This window comes from Choloepus didactylus, chromosome 7 (assembly GCF_015220235.1).
Source record: "Choloepus didactylus isolate mChoDid1 chromosome 7, mChoDid1.pri, whole genome shotgun sequence".
In the NCBI taxonomy this organism is placed as follows: Eukaryota; Metazoa; Chordata; class Mammalia; order Pilosa; family Megalonychidae; genus Choloepus; species Choloepus didactylus.
This window is the reverse complement of record NC_051313.1, coordinates 132,430,145-132,443,648: the sequence shown is the minus strand read 5'-3', so window position 1 is coordinate 132,443,648 and position 13,504 is coordinate 132,430,145. Positions and strand designations below refer to the sequence as shown.

The window sequence follows — 13,504 nt, the reverse complement described above, 5'->3', positions numbered from 1 at the left end:
CCACCTGCTGGGCAGAAAAGCCCAGTGACCTGAGGCATCACAGGGTGTACCGGTTTTCTAAGACACACCCTGATACTGAATATTTCTTCCTTCTGGGACCTGAGCCTGTTCTGGTCTGGGAAAACCTGATTGGGGTAACCAAGGAAACCATGCCTAGACAACAGAAAACTACAACCTGCACTAAGAAAAATCAAGTTACAGCCCAGTCAAAGGAACAAACTTACACTTCAACTGAGATACAGGAATTGAAACAACTAATAATAAGTCAATTCAGAAAGTTTAGGGAAGGTATGGCGAAAGGGCTGAACCATGTAATGGACACACTGGGTGTACATAAGGTAGAAATCAAAAGTTCAAAAAACCAACTGGCAGAATCTATGGAAATGAAAGGCACAACACAAGAGATGAAAGGCACAATGGAAACATACAACAGCAGATCTCAAGACGCAGAAGAAAACACTCAGGAACTGAAGAACAAGGTACCTAAAAGCCTACACACAAAAGAACATATAGAGAAAAGAATGGAAAAATACGAGCAACGTCTCTGGGAACTTAAGGAGAAAACAAAAAGCAAGAATTTACATATCATTGGTGTCCCAGAAGGAGAAGAGAAGGGAAAAGGGGCAGAAGCAATAATAGAGGAAATAATCAATGAAAATTTCCCATCTCTTATGAAAGATAAAATTACGGATCCAAGAAGCGCAGCGTACCCCAAACAGAATAGATCTGAATAGGCTACGCCAAGATACTTAATAATAAGATTATCAAACGTCAAAGATAAAGAGAGAATCCTGAAAGCAGCAAGAGAAAAGCGATCCATCACATGCAAAGGAAGCTTGATAAGACTATGTGTGGATTTCTCAATAGAAACTATGGAGGCAAGAAGGAAGTGGGGTGATATATTTAAGATACTGAAAGAGAAAAACCACCAACCAAAAATCCTATATCTGGCAAAACTGTCTTTCAAATATGAGGGAGAGCTTAAAATATTCTCTGACAAACAGACAATGACAGAGTTTGTGAACAAGATACCTGCTCTACAGGAAACACTAAAGGAAGTACTGCAGACAGAAAGGAAAAGACAGGAGAGATTGGTTTGGAAAACAATTTTGGGAGATAGTAGCACAGCAATGTAAGTACACTGAACAAAGGTGACTGTGAATATGGTTGAAAGAGGAAGGCTGGGACCATGTGGGGCACCAGAACAAAAGATGAACAATAAAGACTGGGACTGTGTAACTCAGGGAAACCTAGGGTGCTCAGCGATTATAATAAAAGGTACAAATATGTTTTTACATGAGGTAGAACAAATGAATGTCAACATTGCAAGGTGTTAAGAATAGGGTGGGATTGTGGGGAAAATACAATCAGTGCAAACTAGAGACTATAATTTATGGAAATATTGTATTATACTTCCTTTAATATAACAAAGGCAATATACCAAAACTAAATGCATATGGGGGGGTGGGGAATAGGGGAAGGTTATGGGACTGCTGGCATTGGTGATGTTGTCTGACTCTTTATTCTACTTTAGGTTAATGCTGTCTTTCCTTTTGTCACTTTCTAGCTATCAAGTTTTGTTTGTTTGTTTTTCTCTCTTTCTCCTTTCTTTTTCTTTTGTCTCTCTGCCTTCTTTGACTCTTCCTCCATCTTTGTGGAAGAAATGGAGATGTCCTTATACAGAGTGGCGATGGTGCTGAATACTTAAATATGTGACTATACAGGGAACCAATGATTGTTTACTTAGGATGGAATGTATGGTGTGTGAACGAAATCATCTTAAAAGAAATGGGTTGATGAAGAAACCTTGAGGGTTTCACTATATTGAGTGAAATAAGACAGACACATAAAGGCAAATATTTCAGGGTCTCACTGATATGAACTAATTATAATATGTAAACGCATAGACATGAAATATAAGTTACCAGGACATAGAATGAGGCTAAAGAGTAGGGAGCGGTTGCTTATTATGAGCAGAATGTTCAATTAGGGTGAACTTAAATGTTTGGAAATGGATGGGGTGATGGTAGCATGTTGTGAGAATAACTAACAGTGCTGAAAGGTGTGTGAAGGTGGTGGAAAGGGTAAGCTGAGAGTCTCATATGTCACCAGAAGGAAAGTTGGAGGTTAAAAGATGGAAATGTATAAAACAATGAATCTTGTGGTGGACAATGTCCGTAATTAACTGTACAAATATTAGAACAAATGTATGACACTATAACTAGAAGTTAATTATAGAGAGGCATACAGATAAAATGTATATACCTATTGCAAACTATATACTACAGCTAGTAGTATTTTAACATTCTTTCATCAACAGTAACAAATATATTATACCAAAACTATGAATCAATAATGGGGGGGGCGTGGTTAGGGGTATGGGAGGATCTGATTTTCCTTGTTTTGTCTTTATTTCTTTTCTGGAGTAATGAAAATGTTCTAAAAATTGAAAAAAAAAATTGTGTTGATGGATACACAGCTGTATGATGGTACCATGGGCAACTGATTGTACACTTTGGGTCTTTGGATAGTTGTATGGTATGTGAACAATCTCAATGAAAAAATAAAATAAAATAAAAGCCACCTAAAGCTGTGACCTATGCCCCTTTAGAAAATAAAGATCTTTATTTAATTATTTTTCTTAAACTTTTGAGGAATCTTGATTTTCAGGAGGGAAAAGCCTGAAAGGCTTTCATGCTTAACACCGAACATGTTTACTATAGGGTACATAATGGTAAATGTTGCTCTGCCCTACACAGTCTTATATACATTAGGGTATTAAGTAAGGATAGGAAGAGTCTACTGATAAATAGACAGCCAAGAAATGTAACAATTTTTTGAAGGGAATATTCAGATAATGTGTTACAAGTTATTTTTCTGCTTAATAAGAAATTCTTTAATACTAGTTCCAATTTAGTAGTCTATACATAACAAGGTCTATATACCTATTAATTCCTGTAGAGAAGATATGGCTAAAGGATATCTACGAGTAATATCATTTGGTAATTTGAGTTTCTTAGTCAAACGGATTTTTTAAAACAACTAAACTGCTACTAAGGTGGCAGTTTAAGTTAATCTCATTTCTTCTGCTGGGCTTTTTGGTAAAAATGCTCATGTTCACAGTCAGTGGTGAGAAAATGGAGAAACAAAGGGCATGGTGGATCCATATGCATGACTGACCTCTACATAACTAAGAGGTGGCTGGATAGAATTAGCTGGTGCTTTGACTCTATAAGATCTTTCAAAATATTATTCTAAGGATGAAATGAGATAGCAGATGTGAAAGTGCAGTACTTTGAAAACTAAAAATCACTGGACACATGAAAGTTATTAAAGAGCAGCTCCTTTCTTAACATTTTTAAACCACTCCTGCCCTCTTTGTTCTCTTTCTCTTAAATTGATGACCCGACATGCATGCAACAGCAGAGAAGGGCTACATCAGTTTCTTATTGCTTGCAAAAATATCTGTTACCACAGCTTTACTTTCGCTGCTCATTTTGTACCCCTCTTTGTATCCTTGGTGGAATTTTAAAACCTTATCTGAGTTAACTAATTTGTTTCACTCATATTTGCTCTCTCTGTCTTTGCAAGATAGAGTCTTCTTCATGTTCTTCCCTTGTTTCTCTTCTTTCAAATTCTGCAACTTAAAGGTAAACGTCAGGAGTTGACCAGTGGTGAGCTAGCTGGCCTTATTGGTAGTCTACCTTTTTGCACAGTAGATGTTTAAAAAATACATATTCGTTGACTAACTCAAGGGAACCAAAATAAGAAACAGTAGTGAGTTGTAGGTTCCTTTTTCTCCTTCAGTATTTAAAAAAAAAAAAAAAAGCATTTCTCTAAATTTGGAAGCTTTCTCTATTCAGGTACTCAGGATTATGGGACTTCAACTGTTTTCCTTAAATATTGCTCTTTCTGCTGCTAATATAACAATGTGGAATATAAAACTTCTTTGAAGGGAGGGAGAAATGGTGTTTATTTTGAAGTTATTCAAAAGTCTTTTAACTCTTAGGCTTATCTCTGTTTTGCCACCTAAGAGAGACAGGGAATGTAAGGAGATAATTCTTATGTAGACTATTCCGAAAGTAATATTAAATTCCTAAATGCCATCAAAGAATTTTGCCAATTAACATCCACTTCAAGAGCCTTGATTATTGGTCTGTGTCTTTGACTCTGTTTATTTGCTTGCACTTCTGAGTGTTGCTCTGAGAGAAACCTTCTGTGATTTGTTAGAATGATTAATGCTTTCTCCTTTTTTTTTTTTTTTTTTTAAGGAAATGGCAAAAATCCTTAATCATCCTAGAGTCTATGGTTTTCTGCACATACCCGTCCAGTCCGCCTCTGACAGTGTACTCATGGAAATGAAAAGAGAATACTGCGTGGCCGACTTCAAAAGAGTAGTGGATTTTCTGAAAGCGAAGTAAGTCTGTTAGTAATTACAAAAATAACCGTTTCTTTTTTCTTTCGAAAGCATGTGGCAAAAATGCACTTATTGCAGTCTCACAATTAAAGATACAGGAGAGAAGGTGAGACTTTTTTGAAGCTTTTGGAGCCTTAACTGGGCACCCTTGATGTGGTTTCTTCTTTCCCCTCAGTTTATATCCACCTTCCATCTTTGCCTGACACACCGTTAATGTGCGTAAGATGGCCAGTCTTGCTAACGTAACATGAATTGTGATTATTTTGATATCTGACCTAGTAGACAAAGACTGCTTTAGCTCTGCTTTGCATAAATCTCCTTTCATGTGGCTTTTTGAAGCTATGAGCTGGTTTTGACATGGGGGTAGGCTAAATCATGTCTCTCCATAATAGATACTTTTTTATTAAATAGTCTTTTTTGAAGAGTATCTGGAATGTCTTCACTTTTACACACTTAATCACTGTAGTTTTCTTAAAGAATTGTAATTTATGAGGACGCTTTGGGATTCTGTTTTTTAAAGTTCAAATTGTTCTTGACCAAAATTAAGGCATATTTATACAATCTCAGACATGAACAATAATTTTGTTTTCAAAGAAAACACTTGTAACCCATAATTATGTTCTTCAAAGACCCTCCTCCTCATCATCAAAAAAACAGTGAATGCTTTCTGTGATTAAACAAGCCAGGAAATTGAAGTGCTGGCCAAGGTCATGCAGAACCGTCTCAAGCCTAGGACACTGTTCTCCCTTCTGGGAATATGTCTTTTATCTTTGCATGTTTGAGGCACGAGTCTTCCTACTTTCCACATCTTCTTCTCTGTTTTTCTTAATTAACATACAACTTTTTATTTCCATCTTCTTGCTTATAATTATGTACCTTTGTGTCATGTCAAAGTACTATGCAGTTATGATTGCTTTATACAAATTGTAAGCAATTATTTTTTCTACCTTAAATTAGTCACTTATCCTGAATATATACAATTCTTTTAAAATCTTTTTCTTCTATTCACTTTCTACTTCCTTCCTTATCTTCCCTTTATTTGTCCTATTTTTTTTATTTACCTTTAGGCATTTCTTGATTATCCCAACCATCAGAGTAAAGATACTTGGTGTGCATTCAAATAGATACAGCTGATTGTTCGAATACTCAAATCAGTGAATAGATGGTACATTTATTCCAAGAATTCATAATGAAGTACATACAGCTTTCACAGTAGAAAATAGTATAATAACAGATCTCTAACATCTCTAATACATTCAGATCTTAAACAGAACTGAAGTCAAGGCTAAAGAATAATGATTTTTTTGTTAGGTGTCTGTTTTTGACATTTATCCCTTCTTTGTATTTCTAGTTTATTACAAGTAAACTTGTTTCATTTGAGAGCATCCTTTTGGGCACACTGGCACTGGTGAATAAAATATTTTCAAAATTGCAGGTAAATTGTTGCACCTGTGAAATTTCTTACCTCTTGCTTATTAAAGCAGTCACAAATAACGTGTGCAATTCACACATTACATAATATTTGGCCAAGTGTACACATGCATCGTGTTGTGTAGGATAGACTAGAACACTTTGCAAATATTTCTTTGCAATAATGTAATTAAAATAGGTGAAGGAATCAACATCTCTTTCACCTCAACTTGGATGGGTGCTGACTCAGTTGTTTGGAGAATTACTGTGGCTACTTAACTGAGCAACAATTTCAGAACAAGTTCTAGCCTTCTATGTTGCTCTGAAAACGGATCTGTTAAATCTGTTGGCATCTTGATCAGTTTAACGGCACCCATGGCCTATTAAGAGGTGAAAAGATGATCACATCAAGTTATTGGAAAATAAGTCTCTGTGTTTATTCATGAGCTAAGCTCAGGGTCCTTCCTGTGGATTCCTACTTACCCTGAGGTATCTGTATAGCTTTCCTAGAACCACTCCAATGAGCTGGAGGATCCCAGAACCAAGTACTTTACCCAGTTATCTCCAGTATTTCCTGTATCAAAAATAATGGCGATCCTTGGAGGCAATATTGAAGAAAACTGGAGAAGACACCATTTCACACCCTTCCATCCACCATTTCATTTTCAAGCTCCATGAATCTCTGGAAGCACAGAGAAGGAATTGGGCTAGGTTAGAACCTCCAGAAGAGTTTTAACTCTGTTGTGTATATATTGTGAGGGCAGTAACAACCTTGGTGTACAATTTCTCACCTAGAATATACCTAGGATGTATCAGCAAACTGTAGCAGTGAGTCGATATGATATACCTGATATATATAGCAGGTGACTGTGAGAAAATTTCAGGTACCCAATTTAAAAAAGAAGAAATCGGATTATCACTGCTAATAAAGGGATCCTTCCATAGAGTCTCAGTTTCTTTCCTAGGGCTGCCATAACCCAGTACCATAAGCTTAAGCTTACACTTCTGTGGCTTAAAACAACAGAAATTTATTGTCTCTCTGTTCTGGAGTCTGGCAGTCCCAAATCAAGGTGCTGCCGGTCCTTGCTCCCTCTGAAACCTGTACGAGAAAATTCTTCCTTGCCTCTTCCTAGCTTCTGGTGGTTTGCTGGCAGTCCTTTGTGTTTCTTAACTTACAATTGCAGAGCTTTATTATCTGTCTCTATCGTCTCATAGCCGTCTCCTCCTCCATCTGTGTGTCTAAATTTCCTACTTCTCATAAGGACACCAGTCATAATGGATTCGGGCCTGTTTGACCTCATCTTCACTAATCACATCTTCAAAGACTCTGTTTACAAATAAGTTCACTTTCACATTCATGGAACCGGGAGTTAGGACTTCAACACAAATTGAGGGACACATAGTTTTAGATAATTCATTGAAATCATAGAAGCATGTTATTTCATCCAGACTGCCCTGTTGCTTGTGAAGAATCGTACAATTGTTCTCCCCTGAGGACAATCAAACAGTTTTGCTCTTTATTTAAAAAGGGTTTTCCTACCCCCTTAGGGGAGTACATCCCAGGGAATAATTTTCACTTACGATAGACATATAGAAATAAAGACAATATTCTAAGCAGGCTGTCTGCTCTTATATTTTAGTTTATTTTTCCATTTAAAAGCTAGCATGGCTTTATGCCAAATAGATTTGTGCTTATTTTGGAAATACTAAAGTTTTAGGGGTTTCTATATAATGATTCATCTGGATAATTAATCCAGCACAAAAATTTTTTCCAGTATTTATTAAAATTCAGTACAATGTTTTCATTCTTAGAAAGAAGGCCTGATACTAACACGTTGCCCTGTTTTGTGCCTAATACTTGTTCATAAAATGGATCTGACTTGAAATGGTATATTTATGTTTTCTTCCTCCTTCTATTTGCTTTTTAAACCCTGGATAAGTGTGGCCCTTTTCATTGCATCTTGTTTCCTCTGAAGCCTTTTTTGTAATGAGTCTTTAACAAATAAGTCCCATTTTTTTCCCCTCCAATAGTGTGATGCTTCTCAAATATTCATGTTATGAATTAGGGACGAGGTATTTCCTAATTTGTTTCCTCAAAAAAAGCCAATGTTTAAAAGAACTTACAGCATTTGAGACTGAAATCCAAACTAGAAGCTTACCTGAAGCTGCAGGCTTTTAAACTGATGAATTCAGTGGTATTTGTTGTGCCATGTCTCTCAAACAGTGGAGGTGAAATCTTTTTAATTAATTTTTTTACGGTTGAAGTTGGCCCATGTTTTAGCTGGGAGCAATATAAGTTTACATATGAGCCAACTTGATGCTGATTCATTATTCTCTTCAGTTGTTTCAAAGTTGGCAGCTGTTATCATAACAGCAGCTGGATTCAAGATAACCTACTAGTGCTGGCACATGTTGAGGCATATGGGAATTTATTAAATCATGCAACCTTTGCAAAGAAAAATGTCTGAATTACTTAATATACTGATTTAAAACAGCTGGTCTTGAGCAAACAATCATCTATGACTTACATGATTTTATTCAGATTTATTAATTAAGTTGAAAATTAAGTAATTTGACATTTTTATTTAAATGGATGAGTTCTTAAAATATATAATGGGATTGGATATGGAAGAAAACTATGTACAGCAAAGCAAGAAGTACAATTCTGGTTTAGGCGGAATCTATGTTTTTATATTTTTATATGGATTTATTCACTCATTAATTGTCACTTAATTGGTTTCTCTGCTATCTTTTTATCATATCAGTGGGATAAAAAAATGTGTGAAGCTTCAAGAGCTCATTTCTGTTTTTCATTCAATTTTGCGAGAGTTGCTTTCCAGTCTGAGGAGTTTTCACTTTGATATGTTCAGGATTATATAATTACGGTTCCTAGGGCCTTAGGGCCTTGGACATGGACTTTAAATGGGCCCCATCATTTGAGCAACAGGGAATTTACATGATCATGCCACAACATAAGCCAGAAGTTAACATGGATTTCAAAAAGTGACAACACACAGGGTTCTTCCTTCAAGCTTATATTCTAATGCTAAGTAAAAGAATCTCTGAGTCCTCAAATTCACACATTTAAGTGTGGAAGAAATATATAAGATGTCCTGTTGATAGATATATATTTTTTTTAATCAAGCAGTTTATAAATTTAAATTCCAAAGTATTTTGTTGTAATTCCAGTGGCTAATTGTTTTTTTGTTAACTAGAACTTAAACTTGCGAAACAGGATCTCTTTTGGTTTGCTAAAGCTACTGGAATGCAGTGTACCAGAAATGATTGGCTTTTACAATGGGGATTTACCAACTTGCAAATTTACAGTTCTAAGGCCATGAAAATGTCCAAATTAAGGCATCCAACAGAATGATAAGAAGAGAGGCCACTGGCATCTGGGAGGGCAAATGGCTGATGTCTGCTGGTGCTTGTCTCCCTGGTTTCATTTTCAGGTTCTGGCTCTTTCAGCTTCTGTGGCTCCTTGCTTGCTTCTCCTGGGGCTTTTCTCTCTAACTTTTCTCTGGAATGTTTCTCTCTGATCTTCTGTCTTTAAACCTTGTAAAGGACTCCAGTAATGGGTGAAGACCCACCTTGAGTTGGGTGGGTCACATCTCAATTGAAACAACCTAACCAAAAGATCCCACCCACAATAAGTCTGCACCCACAAGAATGGATTAAAAGAAAACGGCCTTTACTGGGGCTTCAGAACAGCACAGAGTCCATCTCACACACTCAGTAAATATATTTTGAATGAATTAATGAACAGTTATATTTTTGACCTGCAAGTTCTACAGATCTAAAGTAAGTTGCATCTTCTAATAGCATCTTTGTGTTGATTTTTAATCCTATGACATTATCTATCTCTCATAATATGCCATTATCATGTTTCAATGTACTGTGTACTTCTGGGTTAATTTGTCTTGTTGCTTATAGAATATTAACCCTTAGAACTGTGATATCCATTGTTATCCCTTGAGTTTTCTGTCCTTAGAGATTGCCCAGTAAAATGTCATAAGCAATAACTAATGAGCACTCAGGGGCAAAGGGGACTCTTTTAGGAGGGAAAACAAAGTGTAAGTGGCATCCATGCAGAGAAAGTTCTGTCCCCTGATGTCTCCCGTGTTTACTCATTGGTGATGGGACACATGAAGGGACACATGGGCATGAAGCCAAGATCACTTTTGCAGGGTGATTTCTGTAAGTGGGTCATAGTTATCTCTTATGGTCCAGCCTATGCTATGACCTCCTTTTCAAGTCTGTCTGCAAAAAGTGATGCTAACTCATTAACATCCTGAGTTATTTTTCTTCTCATCATTAGTTCCAATAATTTATGTATTCTTACTGGAGCACATTCTGATAAAAGGCAAATTATGTTCAGTTTATATTTTATTCTATTTTATCCCTCTGGTTTTATTCCTAGTGACTTGGAAATATAAATAACAACAGTTATCAGAAGAGAGATAAAGGCATGGCAAAAAAAAAAAAAAGATTCAGTGATGATTGGATAATTAATTTTTCCTCCAGTTGTATTCCCAGATGTGTTTCTTTTCACCTCAAAAATGATTTAGGCAAAATACTTTCCTCAAAGATTCTTTCTGGTTTTATTTCATCGTATCTAGTACCTTTGTTTAGGTTTTATTTTTGGTGTTTCTAGGGTCTTGGCCACTATTTTATCTTTTGTCAAATTTCTTTCTGAAGTAAATTCTGTTCTTTTCCCATCTCTCCATTGCTACTTTTATAATTTTTCATAGAATAATTATGTATCATTGAAACAGTTATGTAATAGAAAAACATTTGCATTTTATCTTTTTTAACATGGTATTATATTTGGAAGATCATCTGCCAAATAGATTTTGACAGCATATCCTAAGTACTGTATTATTTTGGTACTATCTCAAATGAAGTATCCATGAAGTAGTTTACTAATAGTAAGCATTTTTCCTTTCATTGAAAGAGTGCTTTATATATTTCGCATGGCTTACATATTATCTCATAATATTCTCACAAAAATCTAGCCAAATAGGTAAGATAGGTATTTTAAATCTGAACTTTATAAAAGGAACATCATGGTTGGGTTGGGAGAAATAAGCCAGAAACAAAAGAACAGATATTGTATGGTCTCACTATTATGAACTAAATGTAATGAGGAAACTCTTGAGAGTTAAATTCAAAAGCATAGGTTATCAAGAGATAGAAAGAGGGCAGAGATTGGGCAATTGATGCTTAAGGAGTACAGAATGTTTAAAAAGATTGATTGTAAAGGTTTGGAAATGGATAGAACAATGCTGTCTGGTAGTAGCACAATACTGTAAGTGTGGTTAACAAAGCGGATTGTGAGTATGGTTGAAAGAGGAAGATTAGGGTCGCTAATGTAACCAGAAAGAAAGCTTGAGGATAAAAACTGGGACTGTATAACTTGGTGAAACCTAGAGTGGACGATGACAGTAGTTAATTGTACAAATATAAGAAAGATTTTACATGAACTAGAACAAATGTATGTCACTATTTCAAAGTGTTAATAATGGGGTGGTATATGGGAAAAATGCAATTAATGCACACTAAGGTCTATAGTTAACAGTAATATTGTAGTATTCTTTCATTACTTGTAACAAAGGCACTATACCAAGGCTAAATGTCAGTAATAGAGGGATATATATAAGGGAGGGGTATGGGAGTTTTTTTTCCTTTTTTCAGAAGAAATGGGAATGTTTTCATATAGATTGTGGTGGTGAATACGTAACTATGTGATTATACCATTGATTATACACTTAGGATGGATTAAGCCCATAGTTGAATTAACGCATAATGGGACTAGTTCCTTAGTTTTTACTGTGTAGCAATCTTCTTAATGATTCCAATACTGCAACACATTAATTTAATGATTCATTTTTTCATTTGTCATTGTTGTGCCTCACACTGTAATACATGCAATAATAAAAACACAAAGAATAATCCTGATATGAAAATAGTAATAAAACTCATTAGGGCTAAATAATGAATAAAAATTTTAAAAAAAGAAAGAAAAAAGCACAACCAAAAATCCGCAGTATTTTGAGTGTTTACTTTTGTGCAAGTCAAGAAAGTAGATTCAACCAGTATTGAGGAGATACTATTTATAGTAGGTGCCTCCGAGGGAGGATGAGGATGTCATGCAGGGATGTCAAGGATGACTCCTTGGTATCTTATCTCAAGTAAGTTGTGGTAAAAGCTGATACCAGTAACCAACGTAGGAGAATTAGGAGGAGGAGAGATTCAGGTGGAGAAGACAAGGAGTTTGATTTTGTATATGTATCGAATTTAAAATGCTTGGGTGTAAAATCCAGAGGAGCGCCCCAGTAGGTTATAGGGAATATGGGTCAGGAGGTAAGGGAGAAAGATGGGGGTCTAGAGATAAATGCTTGCCAGTAATCAGCATCTGGGTGATAGATGTAGCCATGGGTGATGAGTTGATCCAGAAGAAAGAAAATGGAGGGCTAAAAACAAAGGTGTAGGGAGCACCAATATTTAAGTGGCATAAAAGGAAAAAGGGATTCTGTGAAAGAGGTTGAAAAGGCAGGGTTAGACCAGTATAGGAGTAGGATCAGTTGGAAATAGCATGGAAGCCAAGGGACAATGCAGTTTTAGGAAAAGGAGAATGTTAAGGGTGAAATGTCAATGAGAGTTGCATTTTGTAAACAGGCACTGGGCTATTGCTTTGGGGAATATGTATAATACATTAGGTATTGTCAGATTGCTTTTTTCCCCAAATATTAGGAACATTCAAAAGCTATTGGGATGTACTAATGTCTGAAGTCAGAGCAAGTCTTAGTGGTCCTTTGTTGGCTGCTATATCTAGTTCTTAGCATAGTGCTTAGTTTTTTCTCTTGGAAAAATCATGGTTAATACTATGCAAATACTTAGATACAAAATGTTTGATAAGTATAGTAAAACCCAGTATTAATTCTGGTAATAGAAATGGGGAAGCATGAATATTTATTTATAGGCTTTTTGAGGATAAGAAAGAAATACCAAATTACAAGTCTTATATGAAAACCAATCTCCTGTACTTAGACAATTATATTATTTTATAGATAGAATTTTTTCTACAATATAATGTCTACTAATCCAGGGAAAGGACTTAACTAGATTACACACACACACACACACACACACACACACACACAAGTATGCATGTGTATATATATTTATGTATATAAAAGTTATAGTTAGTTTTGTCTGCGAATGACAGAAAAAAATTGGCTTAAAGAAGATGGAAGTTTATTTTTTGGCCATGTAAATAAAGTCCAGAGCTAGGCAGTAGGGCTATGTATAGGACCTAGCATGTCAGGGATGTAGAATAGAGCTTTCATCTCTTCATCCAAGATGGCTACTTGAATTCCAGTCATCAAATCTGCATTCCAGCCAATGGGAAGGTGGGGGGCAAGGAAGGTTGTCACTGTTGGTTAATCAACAGTGAAAGCACTTAATCACATGAAAGCACTTAGCTGCAAAAGAGGCTGAAAAGTGTAGTCTTTGGTCTTGTGCCCATCGAAAAACCAAGGGCTGTGTTGGAAAGAATCAGGGAGATGGGGTAGTGGAAGATAACTAGCATTTTCTGCTGCAGTCTTCCCATGGTCAATTTTTCGTCTTGAGTATAGAACTTATCCTTTTTCCAAGAGAGATAACCCCAGTCCTGTC

At 35.9% G+C, this 13,504-nt stretch overlaps 1 protein-coding gene across 1 annotated transcript in view; it reads left to right on the top strand.

Moving 5' to 3' along the window:
- CDKAL1 (CDK5 regulatory subunit associated protein 1 like 1) overlaps window positions 1–13,504 on the top strand; it is a 732,119-nt gene that overhangs the window by 492,902 nt on the left and 225,713 nt on the right. The window contains 1 exon segment of the mRNA XM_037843927.1: window positions 4,272–4,417. Coding sequence (XP_037699855.1) covers window positions 4,272–4,417 — 146 coding nt within the window.